The following is a 13303-nucleotide window of genomic DNA, read 5'->3' on the forward strand; positions in this document are numbered from 1 at the left end:
CCTCGGTGATACACACTGAATGAAGGAATGCATGGAGCGCGCCCGTCCCTTTCCTACTGTGAAGGAATGGAACCCGTTTTACCTGGGGGCAGGGTGGTGACGCGGCGCAAAGAGCTCAGCCAGCCTTTGCCTGTCGGGCTGGAAGCTGCCACGCTCACTTCGTATTCAGTGCCTGGTTTCAAATTTCCGATCACTTCCTCCTGCCAGTGACCAACGGGAAGAGGTGTCAGCGGGCCGAGTGGACAGTTTCCATGAGGGTCGCGTCCTGAGGCCCCTGTGAAATTGCTCGGGACAGGAGTTATTTTGCTTTCTCTGAGACTGGCCACGTTTTCAAATTCGCAAAAAGGAAAACACTGTGATATATTTCCCAAGGCTAGAGAATCACCCTTTACTGAAATCTATACAGTAAGTGTCTAAGGGCGTGGAGCGTATACAGCGTGGGGACTCTGGACAAGGGAATGATTCGTGTCCTGGGCGGGATGGAGCAAGATGGCGCGAGATTCCGTGACGCTGCTCAGAACGGCGTGCGATTTAAAACTTACATAGTGTTTCTTTTTGGAATTTTCCATTTAATATTTTCAGACCTCGACTGACTCTGGGTAAGGCAACCACAGAAAGCGAAACCTCAGATAAGGGTGGACCACCGTAGTCCTGCGTGGGTAGCCTGCTCTCTCCTCGCTTGGTTTCTAGCCCCCGCCCTCAGGGGACGCCCCCCAAACCTGCATCTCCAGCTCAGCCTCCGGATGTCCAGCTGTGGGTCTGTGACTGCCTCGTGAACATCTCTACCCAACAGCTAGCCAGCAACTCAAATTCAGTGTACCCAAAGCTCACTTAATCCTTCCCCCTCCTCCCACCAAAACACAAAACAAAACTCTGCCTCCCCTTCTGTCCTCTCTCTCATTATCCAAACGGGGAACTCTGGACACTTTCCTCTCTGTTCACCCGCCCTCGCTCATAGAGTTACCAGCACTCTTTCATTTCACTCGAGTCCCAGACGTTGCTGCCCAAGCCCTGGGGACTTTGACAACGGGCCCCGACTCTCCCTGCTGCCAATACTGCCCGCACCTCCAATGCCAACTCCACAGCACTGGAGTTATCTTCTGGAACCCCAGATCTGATCCTGTCCCTTCCCACCTTCAAAGCCCTTAGAAGAGCACATCTGTGTCCCCCCGTTTATTATGCCAGCACCCCTCATGCCACCTCCCCCCCCCCCCGCATTCCGTATTCCAGTCAGGCATAAGAACTTGGCAGGGCTCGAATCTATGCCATTCCATCCCTTGCCTCTGGGCCTTTGAACCTGCTGCTCCCGCTCCATGAAATGCCCTTCGCCCCGGTCTTGCCTGGCTCACGCTGCTCATCCTTCATGACTCAGTTCAGCAGAGACATTACCTCATTTCTTTGACCCCCAGCCTCCTGTCTGGTTCTGGTTAGGCCCCCCGCCTCGATGCCTCCTGGCGTCCTTGCTGTATCTCAAGCTTAACACCGCTCACCTTACAATTGTCAGTTTATTTGTCACCTTCTCTCCACCCACCCGAGGGCAGGAAGCAAGTTCTTACCCCTCTGCCATCCCAGAGCTTAGCATAGTATTATCAGACACATAGCAAAGGCCCAAGCAATGCTTTCTGATGAACAAATACTTTAGTGAATGAACAAAGAAAAGAAATTAAACCAAGATGCCCAAGGTAAGTGGACGACCTCGTAAAGAACTAGCTCTTACTACTGGCCCCTCCACTTTGATTACCAGCATCAGTACCTTTGCTCCAGGCCCTGAAGTTCACTAGCCAGACATGTGGCTGCCACACTGAGAGGGCATCAGGTCACATGGCTGAGAGGAGGCACAAGGTGAGAGCCCTGGAAGGGGAGCCAGAAGACCCAGGCTCTGGGCCAGGCCGCTGGGCCACTCAACTTCTCTGAGCCGAAGTTCAAACACTGAAATTCTATGATTCTTCTTAAATAACCAATCGGTAGCTAGCGATCTTGGATTCAACTTCGCAGTTGACTCTACCAGTTGGAGCTAGATCTCAGCTGCCCTCGTGCAAGCTGGGAATCTCCAGCATCATTAGATTGAAGGCACCAGAGAAATAAAAAAGTACTGTGCTCCCAACACCCTTCTTCCAATGCTCCAGAGAAAGGTTGTGCAGGCCAGAGTGGAGGGAGGGGCTGGAGGGATTTCTATTCCCTGGGTGGTCACAGAAAGTTAGTGAGTGTCTCCCAGGCTTTTGCAGGAGGGGCAGCATTAGCTTTGGACCAGGACAAATCTTTCTCATATGGATCTGTCTTGTTAATTGCAAGACAGTCAGTATCCCGGAAGCTTGCCCAGTCAAATGCCCACATATATCTCCATATGCCTTACAGGGGACACAGGAGCCCTGGGATGGGAATCATTACTCATCAAGCCCTTTATTTTACAGTCAAAGGGACATTCGAAGGGGTTCGGTGACCTTGCCCAAGGTGATCCTTGCTGTGGTGCCCGAGCTGAGACTAGGTGCAAGTCTCACGATTCCTGGCTAAGTATTCTCTCTCTGACCTTGGATAAGATCCAGACAGAATCACTGTTCTAGGTCAGTGAGAACAGAGTTGTCCAGAGCAGGGAGGTGGTGCATACTCTGGGTGAGCCAGACAATCTGCCCAGAAGAAAACAGGAGAACTTCCTATGTCTGTTTATCCTCCTCCTTTACAGTTCTGTGGGATTTATAAGGTATGTAATATATCAGTAGAGTAGCGTATGTATAATTAATAAATACATCAATATGCACATATTGGAACACGTTGAAATATTTACTAACTGATGGTATGCACGATTCAAAAAGTGTGGAGACCACCTGTTTAAACCTCCTTTTCTAGCTCTAGCTCTAAGAAATTACCAGCTTGCCCTGATTTGTTTTACTGTTTATTTTTCCAGGAGACGGGGAGGGGGTCAGGAAAACTATCCCCACAGTGGTGCTCACTGATTTAAATGCTTTCTTTCCTTTTCTATCTTTTCCATCTAATTTTGGAACAGAGCTGAAATGACTTTAACCTTTAAAAATGGTCCTCTTAGCCTTACTCTGCCGAGTGAGATGAAGCAGGGCCTACAGAGCTGCTCCTTCCTGCCCTGGCTGCTGGGGGGGCTTCTTCCCAAACGATTAACAACTCACCTGGGGTGCTGCACCTTAATCAGTGGGAGGGAGATGTGGGAAAAGCAACACTCTGATCAAAAGAGACTCCCTGAGTCCTCGGTTGGGGCAAAGGTTTAACTTTCCAAAAACATACTTACAAAAATCACCCGATGAGCAGACTGCTCCTGCAAAGGAGAAAACAACCCAATGTGAAATGGAAAGGAGAGCTTCTGGGAGTAAAATGAGCCCCCAGAGGAGCCAGCCACCCGCCCAGCCCCGGGCCGCACACCACATGTCACAACCTGTGGACCACTCCCTCGGTCCTTCCTCCGTGCAGGTGTGCTGCTGAGAGCTCTGGGATCGCGACCTCCTCTAACGCTCACAGCATCCGTATGCTACAGGGTGAAGGGATGCAGGCAGAGGCTCCCAAACTGCCTCTGTTCATGTCACTCTAGCATTTCAGGAGTATTTTTATGGCACCTCTAATCCAACAGACATGCCTAGCCATTCCACTGCCTCGGTAGTTATACCCAGACAGCTGGGTCATACTGGCTCATGCAGAGCAGCTGTCTCCTTTGAAAGCCCAAGTTCAGATGTTCCACAGTGCCCTGAATGTGGCCGCAGAGCCCTGGATGTGGCCGCAGAGCCTTGCAGCACCCTGGCATGGGTTTGGAACCAGAGACCCACTCTCGATGGACAGATACTACTTGAGTCCCTGTTGGGTCGATGAGGAACTGACACCGACAAGGTTGCCCAGCTGGTTGGCTGTAACACAGACATCTTAATGCGAGTCATCTGAACCCAAGGCCCACTGTGCCCTCTTCCTGACTCTCTGCCTCTACTAGTCATTATTTCCTCTCTTCAGGCTTAGTGTTCTGCACGGGTCCCCCGCCCCCGCCCTCACCCACACACACAGCAGCGGGCACGTACCCACACATGCACACTCATGCCTTCTGATCTGAATGGCCCTCCTTCTTTCGCCATTCTAGAAACTGCCCTGCTTCAATTCTCAGCCCCAAATTCTGCCTCTTGACCACGAAACTCTGCCTCTTCAACACCTCAGCCTGCCTGTCCAGCAGCATGCTAGTGACACCCGACCTCGTGGTGCTCTCTAACTGTTCAGTCAGTGTGACTGTGGGTTTCCCAACAAGACTGAAAGCTGCTGCAGAACAGGGGCCCCGTGTTGTCTTGTGAGAACAGCAGCAGCTATGGAAGTGATGGGAAATCCGCAAGGCAGGCAAAGGCTGTGACTGGACAGCGAGTGTGCTCTAACGCCTGGCTGCAATTCATAGGATAATTTAACACAAAGGCAATGACCATCAAGAATGCTAACTGACATCAATGGAGCTGCTTTTACATTTTACTAAAGGCTTCTCCATACACGGTTTTAGCCCACACTCACTACAGTGTAATTATCATACCCCTTTCATGGGAGGAAGGTGAGGTTTAGAAGGGATAAGGGACTTCGGACAGAGTCACCCAACCTATAAGTATAGGAAGGAGATCCAGAAACCCGGTGCCCGTCTCCCTCCTGGCCCTCGCTCTGTTTTGTGCTTGCACCGTGGTAGCTGTCCTGGCCAGGTCATGTAACCCGAAGTGCACATTCAAAGGGTCCAAATGTCCAGCCCAGGTTCATGTGACGGGGCAGGATCTTGATTTCAGAGGTACTATCCTGACTCCAAAACACCTGTCCCCAGCCCTGTGCCCTCCCTGCCTAGACTGTTCTAGCCACACTCACTGCAGGACAGTGACCTAGGGTTGGGAACACTGCCTAAGACAATGCCGGCCCCTTGATGGGTCCACTGGCTCGTTGAAAGTTCCAGGGCTGCCGAGGGGAGACTGACCCTCAGCGAATGGTTTCCTGGGTCAGGCCAACCCGATGCCCCTGTTAGGACAGAATAAGCCACAGAGAGTGGGCCGAGGGCTTCTTGGGAGGCAAATGAGCGAAAGTCTGAGCAAAAGGCTGGGATTAAAAGCACATCATGCCAGGTCCACGTGAGCTGAAAATGTGCGTGTCTCCTTTTGGAGTCAGGGGGGCTTGGGTAAAAACAGCCGGGGCGGGACTCAGAAGCCCTGGGCTGACAGTCAACTCTGCCACTTGCTCATGTAGGGTTTGGGGAAAGTCCTTTCAGCTCTCTGCGTCTCAGCATCCTTGCCCGTCAGAAAAATGAGGTCATAGGACAGCTGTGAAGATTACGAGGGAAAGCGAATGGAAAGCGCGTGGGATGGATCCTGGCAGGTGGCAGACTCTCAGGAAGTGATAGCCACTTATCATGAGGACAAAGAGGCTTCCGTGTGCAGCATCGTGAATTCACGCATCTCACGGGAGTGACCAAAGGGACCGCAGTGCTGCCCTTACAGTGGTATTCTGGGCTCTAAAGCCACCTCCTTGCAGAGTGATGGGTGAGGCTCTAGGCTGCAGGGCTATTACAGAACGGGGGGAAGGAGAAAGGGAGTGAGCAAAAGAAAACAGAACACGCCTAAGGCAGAAAAGTTCACCCAGCAAGACCTTGACAGGAAACAGAAAAGAAATAGATGAGGGAACGCCAAGAACAATTGGTCCATGGAAGGGCAGGGAGCCGGCTGGAGAAGAAAAATAAACAGCGTGGACCCTGTGAACGTACCCTTCAGATTGCATCACTTCCGCACCGTGGCTCCAGCAGTGGGGGGGTGGGGGTGGGGACACAGTTGGGTCATATGTATGAATAAAGCTTTACTGAGGTGTCAAAAAAATTGGACTTGAACTTTTTGAAGAAAGAAGAGGGGAACAGCGGTAATGTGACTTTTTGTCGCGTGGTAGGTGGGGTGGCTTGAGTCCAGGATGCGCCTGTGGACGACAGGACTTTCTTCCTGCGGCTGCCTTTCCGGATGTACAGATGCGCGGACATGAAAGGCACCCACCCACCCCTGAGGACCACCCGACATTCGTTATTATCATTGCACGTGCCGGGCAGCAGCTGCCGGACGCAGGCACTCACCGGGGCGGCGCTGTCCCGGCTGAGCTGCACGCGGTGGTACCGCTCCTGCAGGGGTGTGTCCACGCCTACCGCGGAGTAGAAGACCTGGGGGAGCGGGAGACACGGGGTGAGCGCAGGAGGGGCTTCTGCGCCAGGCTGAGCGCACCCCGGGGTGCTCGGCGCACCGGCACCTCAGCGGGCTCTGGGGTGCCCTGCCCCGCCTCACGCACGATACCTGGCAGCAAACATCAGACGCACCTGGCCAGGCCACCCGCTCGTAAGCCTGCAGAGCCCGGAGGAGCGCTCCCGCCCGGGAGGTGGGAGGCAGAGCGCTGGACCCACCTTCTGCTATTTCTCTGAAAACCGCGACCCTCGGCTCATCTCTCTTTTCCCCACGTTTGATACAACATGAGTCGGGAAACATATTCCTCTACTTTAAGAAGACAACGGGACAAGAGCACTGATAAATGGCTACCCTCCGTCGGTGAAAGGGTGGCAGGTGGGTCTAGAATGTCACTGGGGTGGAGGAGCGGGTGGGGCTTCCGTACCATCTGAAGTGGGCAGTCGGCGCCAGCCCACGTGGTGCCCCACGAGAATGGGGCGGGGCGGTCCGGGGCGGCCAGCGCTCCCAATCCCCCCCGAGATCCGAGCACTCCAAATAGTTATTTGAAATCTTTTGACTTCTAAAAGTTGACTCGTTTTAAAAACCACTGTTCAGAAAAAACCTTTGGGTGAACCGCAGTCAGTCCGGTTGTCACCTCTGACAGGTAGGAGTGCATCCTCTCTTCCCTCCCCCACGTTGCCCGCCCACCTCTTTCCTTTAATGCAGATTGTACATTGTTTTGTTCGCATCGGCAACATTCCCCAGTGACCATCTTTCTCCCATGTTTCTGCTTTAGTCTCAATTTGACTGCAGGCAACTGGGTACTGGAAGCATGTCTTCTCTGAACAGAGGAAGGCCCGCAGATCCTGGTTGACTTTGAGCGCACCTACAAATGCCCCTGAAAGGGAAACATTTCCTCTGGTTTCAGGAGGGGGAATGGCCCTGATCAACATGGGAGGGCCGACAGAGGAGCCCACAGCAGCCCCGCACACCACGACAGAGATCCCGGACCCGGGTACTCACGGTGTACCCAGTGATGGGCTGCCCAGGACGCCTGGGCGTCTTCCACTGGATGCTGAAAGCCGTACAGTTCAATGCGTCCAGGGTGATGTGCAGAGGAGGCCCCACCTTGCCTGTTTCGTTTTTGCCAAAACAAAAGAGATTGTGTTAGAAGGTCCACGCATCCCACCGCAGGTCTACGTACACAGGATGTATTTACATATGGAGAGCTGGTGATGCAGCCGGCCATCTCTCCCGTGGGACTTCACCCGAGCTCTGCTGTCCCCTCCCATGCTGGCATTGCTGGGGAAATCAGCCCAGCTATGTCCCTTAGTCCCTTCTGCAACTTAGGGACCAGCAGAGGGAAATTTGGGTACCACAGATCAAACACTTCTGACTTGACTCTCGGAGCCTGGAATGTATTAAAGTAGGATGATGAAAAAAAATTTTTAACTCAGTAACATATGACTTTTTAATGTATGTCTTTATATACCCAGTACATTCCCACTGCAGACTGTTTCAAGATATGGTTAAGTGTAAAATTGGGGTTAGAAAATTTCAAATGTTTTACTGTACACTTAGCTTAAATAATTTTATGCTTACACATAATAAATTTCATGTTCATAAAAACGATATATTCAAATTGCCAAAATGTAGAAAATACAAAATTAATGATAATTTCACCATTCAGAAATGAGTTTTGTCAATATTTTAGTAGAGTATACCTCCTTTTAGCCACATTTTAAAAATACTTACATATGCATATATAATATTTTTATTCTATTCATTGTTGTGTTTATTATATGGACCAAATGTATAATATATATTTACAGTTTTAAATCCTGGGTTCCCTAGGATAGTTCTGATTCTAAACTATGTCACACAACTTGGTTCCCTTGGATTCTTTCTCATGGGGGAAGTTAGAGGGTCATTGCCACAGGTCCTCATAGGACGTGAAGGCCAAGAGAATGGCCCAGGCCAGTCTTAACAATGTCCAGGGCCCTGGCTCAACATTTTCATGAAAATTCTAAACTAGAGCTGGGGGGAAGCCCAGTGCTCCAAGTATGCTGCCTTCACCCAGACTAACTCATGCATCTTACATACCAATTGGAAGATTTTTTTTCTTCTGTCCCCAAATACCTAACATTTATATGATGCTACAATTATTATTATTATTATTTTGATTTTCAGATCATTTTAGAAGAAATAAAATTGGGGAACTATTTGCAAAGCATATATCTGATAAGGGCTCAATACCCAAAATGTAAACAGAAGTCATACAACTCAACAGCAAACTACAAATAATCCAATGTAAAAATGGGCAAAAGATCTGAAGAGGCATTTTTCCAAAGAAGACACACAAACAGCCAACAAGCATTTCAAAAGGTGCTGAACATCACTAATCATCAGGGAAATGTAAATCAAAACCACAACGAGGTACCACCTCACACCTGTCAGAATGGCCATCATCCAAAAGAGATAAATAAAGCTGACAGGGGTATAGAGAAGAGAGGACCCTTGTGCGCTGATGTAAGATCCTATCAATGGGACAAAAGGCAGAGACAGTGAGAAACAAGGTAGAGATGTTCTTCCTTTTGCCCCTCCTTAACGTTGGTGGTCTTGGTGGTTCTGCCCAGCCTCCTCAGCTCCCACTATGCCCTCTTCCTGGGTGCTCTCACCCCTGCCAGTAGTGACCACATGCATGCTGCTGGTTCCCCAGTCTATTTCTCCAGCCAAACCTTCTCTTTCAGAGGGGCAGGCCTATGTACCCAACTGCCAAGTGCACCCAGATGCCACTGGCTACTCAAAGTCAACATGTCAAAACAGAATTCATCTTTCTCTTCGGCCTGAGCCCTCCCAGTAGTCTCTGTCCTGGCAAACAGCATCGCTGTCCACCATGACTTCCAGAAACCTTGCAGTCCCTCTCGGCATCAAATAGATCACATGGTATCCATCCTCTCCTGGGGGGGGGGGGGCTCAGAATCCTCTTCAACTCCACGCCTGGTGCAGCACGACCACTGCTCGAAGCTGTGCGTGCAGCGGAACCTACTGCGATTGGTCGAGACCTCTCCCCAGTGTCTCTAACCTTTCTGGATCCTAAGAGATATAATTCCTTCCCACAGCTTCTACAGCCCACACCCCACCCCTGGAGAATATGTGTTAGCAAACTTCTTATGCTCTGCAAAGCGGGTGAATGTAACATGAAGGTTGTTGGGTCCGTAGGACTGGTGGCTTTAAAACTTGAGTAGAATTTACCCAAAGAAACCCAAAAGACTAATTCCAAAGAATATATGCACCCCTGTACCCACTGCAGCATTATTTATAATAGCCAAGATCTGGAAGCAGCCCACGTGTCTATCACTAGATAAGTGAATAAAAAAGTCGTGGTACATTTACACAACGGAATACTACTGCATTGTAAAAAGGGATACCTTACCCTTTGTGACAGCATGGACGGAACTGGAGGGCATCATGTGAATATTTAGTGAAATAGGCCAGCCAGAGAGAGACAAGGACCATATGGTTTCACTCATCTGTGGAATCTAATGAACAAACTGAAGTAACAAGCAAAACAGAGACAGACTCATAGAGAGCAGGCTGACAGCTGTTGGGGGAGGGGGAAGGTTGGGGGGCTGAGTGACAGGGTGGAGGGATTGAGCCAAAAAGAAAAAAGAAAATTCATGGTCACGGACAACAGTGTGGTGATTGCCGGAGGGGAGAGGGAGGGTGTGGAAGAAGGTAAAGTGGGGATGAATAGGGTGGGAAACACACACTACAGTGCACAGATGATGTGCTGTAGAACTGTACACCTGAAACCTGTATAATTTTGTTTACCAGTGTCACCCAATAAATTCAATACAGGGAGAAAAACGCTTGTGAGTAGGAGGGGCGTACGAATGGTCCCCTGGTTGGACGGAAGCACCAGGAGCCTGGTCTGGAGGCGCATCTGCGTCTGGGTAGCAAGCACAGCAATCTTCTCCTGGCCGTTGTTTGACTTGACCATGAGGGGAGGACAGGTCTCCAGCTGGGGGCCTCTGAAGCTGTACTTGCAGAGCAAGCACACTGTTTACATGCAGATAGTGCATTTATTGGTGTCTATGTGGAGCAGGGTAGGTTAAAGGTGGCAGTAAGCCACCATGCGCCCACCCCACCTCCTCATCCCCTGCCAACCCCATCCGGGAGATAGAGTCCAGGCAGGAGAGGGCAGAGGACCAGAGAGGCCAGGAAAACCAGAGGGGAAGCCTTGACAACATGGCTTGACATCAGCTCAGGAGACAAGAACTCTACTGCCTGTGGTCCTGACTGGGCTGAGCCAATCAAAATATTTCCCTAAACCTTTTCCAGTTACGCGAGTGAAAGGTAAGAGTGAAAGTGACTTTTCTTACATCTCTACAATTTCTGAGTCACCAGGAGAAAGTCTAACCTTTGGACAAGTCGAGCCCCAGCTGCATTTTCCAAAAACTCTGAACGAGGCAAAAAAGTTTTGATAATGGTTGTAACACTGAGGTCTTCTGCAATTTTATCTGTTGTAATATTAAAAACATACCAGTGCTTCTTAAATATGTTTTTAAAAAAAATCCAAGTAGTAGGCCACTTACATGTGGACTGAACAAGATTGAAGCAGTAAAATGTAAAAATAATAATACTCATATTTAACCAACAATGGTTATAATGACAGAGGAGTACATTACACAACAGAAAACTAGTTTTGAAGAATTGTAGCCTTTAAAACTAGTATAATACATTTATACAATGTATCCTGAAGCTGTGTTCTTGAAAGCTAAAAGCTATAACTCTAAGGAGATAAGTAAATAAAAAGAGTGTGTTTTTGCCATGAGGGAGCTGGATTCCTGGGCTTTCTCTTTTGAAGGGTTTTCTTCTTTGGAGGGCTTTCAAAACTGTATTATGTTTTTATACCAGAAACTTCTGAATAACTAGGTCAATTTCTTATGGTCATTTTATTTCATAAAATACTTCAACTTCCTGAGCAAAATTCATCTCTGATTCAATTACTTCTGTGACCCAATTCAGAAAAACACTTCAAAATGCAAATAAAATGTATATCTGTGCTAGCTTTTTAGTTATTTGATTTTCACAGAATGAACCAAGTTATATTCACTGACGCACTACAAAGTGCCCAGACTAACTAAAAATAGTCAGAAAATTCTGACCAGGGAAAACCTTGCTCCACTGCTATTACTAAAGCAGCCCTGTGAACATGTAACCATTCGACACAGATCTGCCACGAGGGCCAGTTCCACCGTGGTGCCATCAAGGCAGCAGTAAAAATGGGAGTTTAAGACACAAACCAGTGTTTGTTCTAGTTGCCCAGGAGTCAGGAAATTCCCAGACAACGCAGAGCTGCATGAAGTGATTTCCAGAGCCCTGCCAGCTTCTTTTTAGGGGGCAAGGGAGTTGAGTTCATATCACAATCATGCTTCCCTTTGAAACCCACCACTCCAGAGTAGAATTTCAGAATGTAATGTACCACTCCAGTGTGTAATTCCAAGGAGCAATGCCCCACTCCAGAGTATAATTTCAGAGAGTAATGAACCACTTGAGAGTTTAATTCCAGGGAGTAATGTACCACTCCAGAGTATAATTCCAGAGAGCAACACACCACTCCAGAGTATAATTCCAGAGAGCAACACACCACTCCAGAGTATAATTCCAGAGAGCAATGCACCACTCCAGAGTATAATTCCAGAGAGCAACACACCACTCCAGAGTATAACTAACTGCAGAGTGTAACCCGCACTTCAGGCCAACCCCTCTCCATGGCTGCAGTGTGGCATCCCAGGCCTAGAGGACATGCCTGCTGAGAGTCTGGGACCCACCTACCCCCAACTATAGACCATTCCCTGAGTACCCAAGACCCCAGATTCCCTGCCCAGAGAATCCTGTGCCCATTTCCTGGCCCATGGGGGGCTCTTCTTCAGGTCTATCCTTCAGGGGCAGGCACTTTCAGGGAGAGAGCTGGCCAATGAATCACTGGTGGCCAGGATGGGTGATGCACAGAGCTCACAGGCTGAGGTGCCCACATCCCCATGTGGGAGGCCCTTTGGGGAAAGGCAGAGAGAGGGGGTACGCCAGACCAGGTCTCAGGGTCCAGTTCTCTCCATGCTGCCTCTCTTCAAAGTGGAAATTCAAGGAGTCTGAGAAATCCAAGTTTGAGTGTGGTCTTCCAGGTCATTATGAAAGCATATTTGTCAGGATAGAAGGAGAGAAAATGTCATATCTAATAGTTCATTAGCGTTCTGAATCAATTGTGAGTTTTCACAAAAATGATTACGTGGGCACTCCATTTAAACCCCACCCCCTGCGCCTGGCTGAGCCCCACTGTGAGTTCCAGTTTTCCAGGTGAGTCATGCTTCCTCACGGCATCCCCAAGCACCTGCCAAGTAAGCTCCACACAGCTATTCAGCTGGTCTTCTCAGCCTTGATGGTTCACACACACCCCAAACTCCAAGTGTTCTGGCGTGAAAAAGCATCATCATCAGCCTCCAAACCTCCTCCTCTCCCATCCCCCCAACCCCCGCCGAAGTCCAAACCTGGGGACATCTTTAATTCCTCTCTCTCTCTCTCTCCCTCTCTCTCTCTCTCTCTCTCTCTCTCTCTCTCTCTCTCATGTTCTGCATGCAACTCTTCATGCTGCCCCAAGAGCCCTTAGAACACGACTCTACAATGAGGACCCTTACTAGAAAGAATCACCGTCGGAACCCCGCAATGATCATTGTTCAGGCAAAATCCATGGGCCAATAAAAACTGCAGTGGGGGCAGCTTTTATAAAGGAATATTTGCAAAGCTTCAAAGTAATTACTGGGGTGATTTTAACGTGTCCACAAATTCTTTGACATTCTTCCTCTGGGAGATGGAGCTTATCATCCCTCCGCTCCAGTGGGGGCTGGATTTACTGATTGCCTTCTATTAAACAGACTATGAAAAGGGAGAAATGGTAGCTCTCGTGGAGAAACCTGCTGTAAACTACTCTACCCAAGTGATCAAGGGTAACATCCCCAGTGAGCAGCCATGTTGATATTGTTTGTCCCCTGATTTGATGGAATGTGAAGGACACTTCACCTGTCTGATATCCGCCCCCCCCCCCCTAGTCTCATCACCAGAAAGCATTAACCGCTACTCTTCAG

At 49.3% G+C, this 13303-nt stretch overlaps 1 protein-coding gene across 1 annotated transcript in view; it reads right to left on the reverse strand.

The window, feature by feature from the left end:
* EGFLAM (EGF like, fibronectin type III and laminin G domains) overlaps window positions 1-13303 on the reverse strand; it is a 135415-nt gene that overhangs the window by 79280 nt on the left and 42832 nt on the right. The window contains exons 2-5 of the mRNA XM_090276163.1: window positions 7182-7291; window positions 6077-6160; window positions 3257-3283; window positions 83-200 (exon numbers count right to left, since the gene is read on the reverse strand). Of these exons, the coding sequence (XP_090132289.1) occupies window positions 83-200; window positions 3257-3283; window positions 6077-6160; window positions 7182-7291 (339 nt within the window). The remainder of the gene's footprint in view (window positions 1-82; window positions 201-3256; window positions 3284-6076; window positions 6161-7181; window positions 7292-13303) is intronic.

Source organism: Furipterus horrens, unplaced genomic scaffold, assembly GCF_987537825.1.
Source record: "Furipterus horrens unplaced genomic scaffold, mFurHor1.1.pri manual_scaffold_5, whole genome shotgun sequence".
Taxonomy (NCBI): Eukaryota; Metazoa; Chordata; class Mammalia; order Chiroptera; family Furipteridae; genus Furipterus; species Furipterus horrens.